Below are 3,774 nucleotides of genomic sequence, written 5' to 3'. Positions count from 1 at the left end.
GGCAAGCAAATATAAGCACATATTTCTGTGGTCTGATTAATTGAACTTGATTGAACCTGCTAACAAGGTGACCAATACTCACCCAGTCTCAGAAAGTGCACATGAACATTTGTGGATGTAAGGACTGCAATAATGACACAAGACATTTAACAAAAAAGTACAATCGGATTTGTCATAACTTCCGAGTCGCTTAACAAAATGTGTTCTCTGAATATGCATCGCAATAATGGCTTCAATTATTTCAGGTTTACAGCCAAAAGGCAAAATCTTTGTTCATATTGGACAGACATTATAACATTGGATGACTACATACTATTCTCCAGCAGAATGCCAGCTCACTTGTAATGGGCTTTTCTATTCCCTGTCACGATTAGCACATTATGCTAATGAGCCTATTACCTTAATGATGCTCCATTTAGAAATGCAAGAAGAACACACACACACACACACACACACACACACACACACACACACACACACACACACACACACACACACACACACACACATTTTCACAATTCTTTATTGGTATTTCAAAGTAGGCATTGAAAAATAAAATAATACCTGTGTTCATTACAATGTTATATTAAATATCTCCTTATGGTTAAACACAATGTCAACGAAATACAGAAAATAACTTCTGGAAAAATTATTATTCACTGTAGATTTTAAATAACATTCCTTAGATATAATCATAGTATAATAAAATAGTTAATTGTTAGCTTTAGATTAATCTTGAGCAAAAATGCAAAGATGAAAGCAATGAGCCAAAGCCTTAGCATAATACATAACTAAAATACCTCTGGAAATATATTGTATATCGCTATGGGACTTACAGCACTCTGACCAAAACATGAAGATGCTTTTAATACTACCACTAGGAGCTGCAATAGTGCACTAACAGTCTCAGGGAAAGGGGCTAAACTACTACACTTCTTCATGCCAAGCTTTCAGAGAAAGTTCTCAGCTCTCACCTGATCTTAGGCCTATACTTGACATAAACTTAGATCACAATTTTGCCTAACATCAATACATATTTTTTAAATAGACAGCTATAAATAAGGTGCACAGCAAAATCCACAGTGTTGCATCATACCATTGTCCTCCATATTAGGTTATTCTATCTGGATGCAAATGAGAAATGTAAGAGTTCATTCATAAATCAAATGTTAATTTAAATTCCTACACTGTGGGTGTGAACACTGGGGACCTTGCTGAGCAGACTGTATAGAAATACTCTAAAATCTGTACCAGGAAGTATGAGGAAAAAGTCTACATGCCCAGTTGTTTGTATTAGTCCTTATTTCAGCTCTTACATACAGAAATTCACGATATTTCTATCCTCAATTCAATCATGAAATCATACCTGACTTTTGAAAACAAATATATCATCCAGCATGTCGCCTACTTCTAATCAAATATTACAGATTGGTCCACATCATCCATCAACTCTGGCGATCCAGATGACAATTGTGTAGCAGGCAATCCTTGTTTTAGAGGTGGGAGTCTATTTATTCACATGGATGAAAGAAGATCTATACAATCCTCACACATTATCTTATAAATCGTTATAAATCTATTGGCCTTTAAGCACGCGTCTATTGTTTCCACCGGGCTCCTCCCTCCTGAAGCTGAAGAAGACATAGCACTGTTCATGCGTATAGAGGTCTGTATCTCCCCGTGTAATATAATTATTCGAAAACACGGGATGTATTTACAGAGTCAAATCATTGGGATGGCACCGCATTAATCAAGACACCGCGACGGATTCCAACAGGTGATCAGCACTCATCTGGCTTGTATGTCTCGTACTATCTGCGCACTCTTTCTCTGGGATGCCTGCCCTGTCGGTGGCTTCTTTATCCGATATTTTCGAGTTTAGATCGCTTTTCTGCACCGCCGTTGGTCTCTCCATTACGCAGTGCCTGATCTCCGGCTTCCCGAGCACGGCTTTAGGGCGGCCACTGTCGCGTTCGTACTCCTCCTGTGCTTTCTGCATTTTGCGCTTCCTCAGCTTGCTCTTGTGCAAGTGAAAGGTGGCGAGGGAGACCAGGATAGTGCCGGCGATCATCGCCACAAGCACTAAGAGCACCATCGTGGACGAAAAGGAACGGAAGAGCGGATCGGTGGGGTCGGCGCACGTGCCATTGGCGCGCGCCGTGCCATTCGGGTTGCACGGTGGAATCGAACGCGCCAGGCTTTCGGAAGACCCGGCGCTCATTTAGTCCTTTTAAAAAGTGTATTCCTCTCCAAAAAAAAAAAAAAAAAAAAAAAAAAAAGGACGAGGTGATGACGGCTGTCGGCGAATTGCGTGTCACCGTTGCCTTTATATTGCGCTCTTCCACGGACGGATTTCAAGGTTCCCTCGGGAGGCACCCTAAAAAAGATCCAATACAGAATTGAATAAAAGTGGTAATGCGGTTAAGGGAAAAAAAAACACTGAAACCTCACCATCACTTTAGTGTAATGTAGTGTAGTTTAAACTCCGAAATGTCTGACTAAACATAAAAAATAGTTACCCACAATGTATTATAAACATCGCTTACATATTTTATTTCTGTCCAACCAGGAGCAGGGGAACTGATAAAACCTCCAGCAATAGTACTTGAACTTTGATAATGAATAATTAATTATATAAGGATAATTGGTAGGCCTGTCGCTTTATGGACAGTCTGCAATATGTTAATAAATATAATAATAATAATCGCAGGTTAAAATGATTCTTATTCATAATATATAAAAAAACACCGTTTTGGAAGGAAAGAGATTTCATTTTTAACTGCGGCATTCCTGCATAAGACTAAAGTGAACACCGGATGAGCTACAAATTGCAAAATATATCAGAAGTAGCACATCTGACATGAATTTTCTTGAGTGCAACGACTACAATCAGTGCAATATATCACATAATAAAAAATGCAGTTTACCTTCCACAACTGTGGGAATCCTGCCGTTCCGGAGGCGAAGACTGGCCGCGTTTGCAGATTACGAGAAAGAAATAAAAAGGAAGCAGAAAAGCGGCCAATCCCTCACAGATCGTGATGACGTGTCGATAACCCCAAAAGGGCACAGTAACCAGCAAGCTCATTCATGCATATTTTTTACACGCATATGCTCCGTCTTTCACTCAGATCTGCAGAGTAAAGCTTGTAACGCACTGTAGAGGGAAGACACGACTCGCTTTTGTTGCCACTCGTGTCACGGAAAGCTGCGCCCGTTCTGTCCCGTCAGCTGAGTCGGCGGAACTCAACACTTGCAGGAGAACAATAGACGCATTTAAAGATTTCAGTGTGTTCGGGTGCAATGAATTCTATCGAGCTTGTTAGATTTCTTCTCATGGCGTGATGCGCGAAAGGAGCTGTTCAGTGCTGAATTCGGGGAGGAGGGGGGTGAGGAAGCTAAATCGCTATATAAAACGAGGAAACTGGGGCGCGCGTACTAGTGTTTAACGCGACACTGATACGGGATCTGAGTTGGACTTAAAGAAAGAGCGTTCCGAGTTGTCGAGCTCACAGCTGTTTTGTCAAAATGGCAGAATGGATGCAGAATATGTGAGAGGATACTAAATATACCAGGATACTGGTGTGATACTAAAAAATAGCATTGCTTATGCAACTGTATATCATTCATCTTCAATAATTCTAAGTCTATCCCAGGGAGGTAGGAATACACCCTGGAGGCAACAAAATACATAGTCCCATTGCAGGGCACCAGCCAATCCACCTACTAGTACTGGGAGGAAACCAGAGAACCCAGAGGGAACTCCCACTTGGG

The 3,774-nt window shown here is 40.9% G+C and overlaps 1 protein-coding gene across 1 annotated transcript; it reads right to left on the bottom strand.

Moving 5' to 3' along the window:
- Nucleotides 1–611: 611 nt before the first annotated feature.
- Nucleotides 612–3,520, bottom strand: si:dkey-35i13.1 (uncharacterized protein C11orf87 homolog). The gene is made up of 2 exons (XM_027147976.2): nt 2,928–3,520; nt 612–2,377 (listed from the first exon to the last, which is right to left on the bottom strand). The coding sequence occupies exon 2, from the start codon at nt 2,219–2,221 to the stop codon at nt 1,751–1,753; it is 471 nt and encodes a 156-aa protein (XP_027003777.1). The 5' UTR covers nt 2,222–2,377; nt 2,928–3,520; the 3' UTR covers nt 612–1,750.
- Between the last annotated feature and the right edge of the window lie 254 nt (nt 3,521–3,774).

This window comes from Tachysurus fulvidraco, chromosome 11 (genome assembly GCF_022655615.1).
Source record: "Tachysurus fulvidraco isolate hzauxx_2018 chromosome 11, HZAU_PFXX_2.0, whole genome shotgun sequence".
NCBI classification, from domain to species: domain Eukaryota; kingdom Metazoa; phylum Chordata; class Actinopteri; order Siluriformes; family Bagridae; genus Tachysurus; species Tachysurus fulvidraco.
Note: the sequence above shows the minus strand (reverse complement) of the source record. Positions and strands in the feature narration are given on the sequence as shown.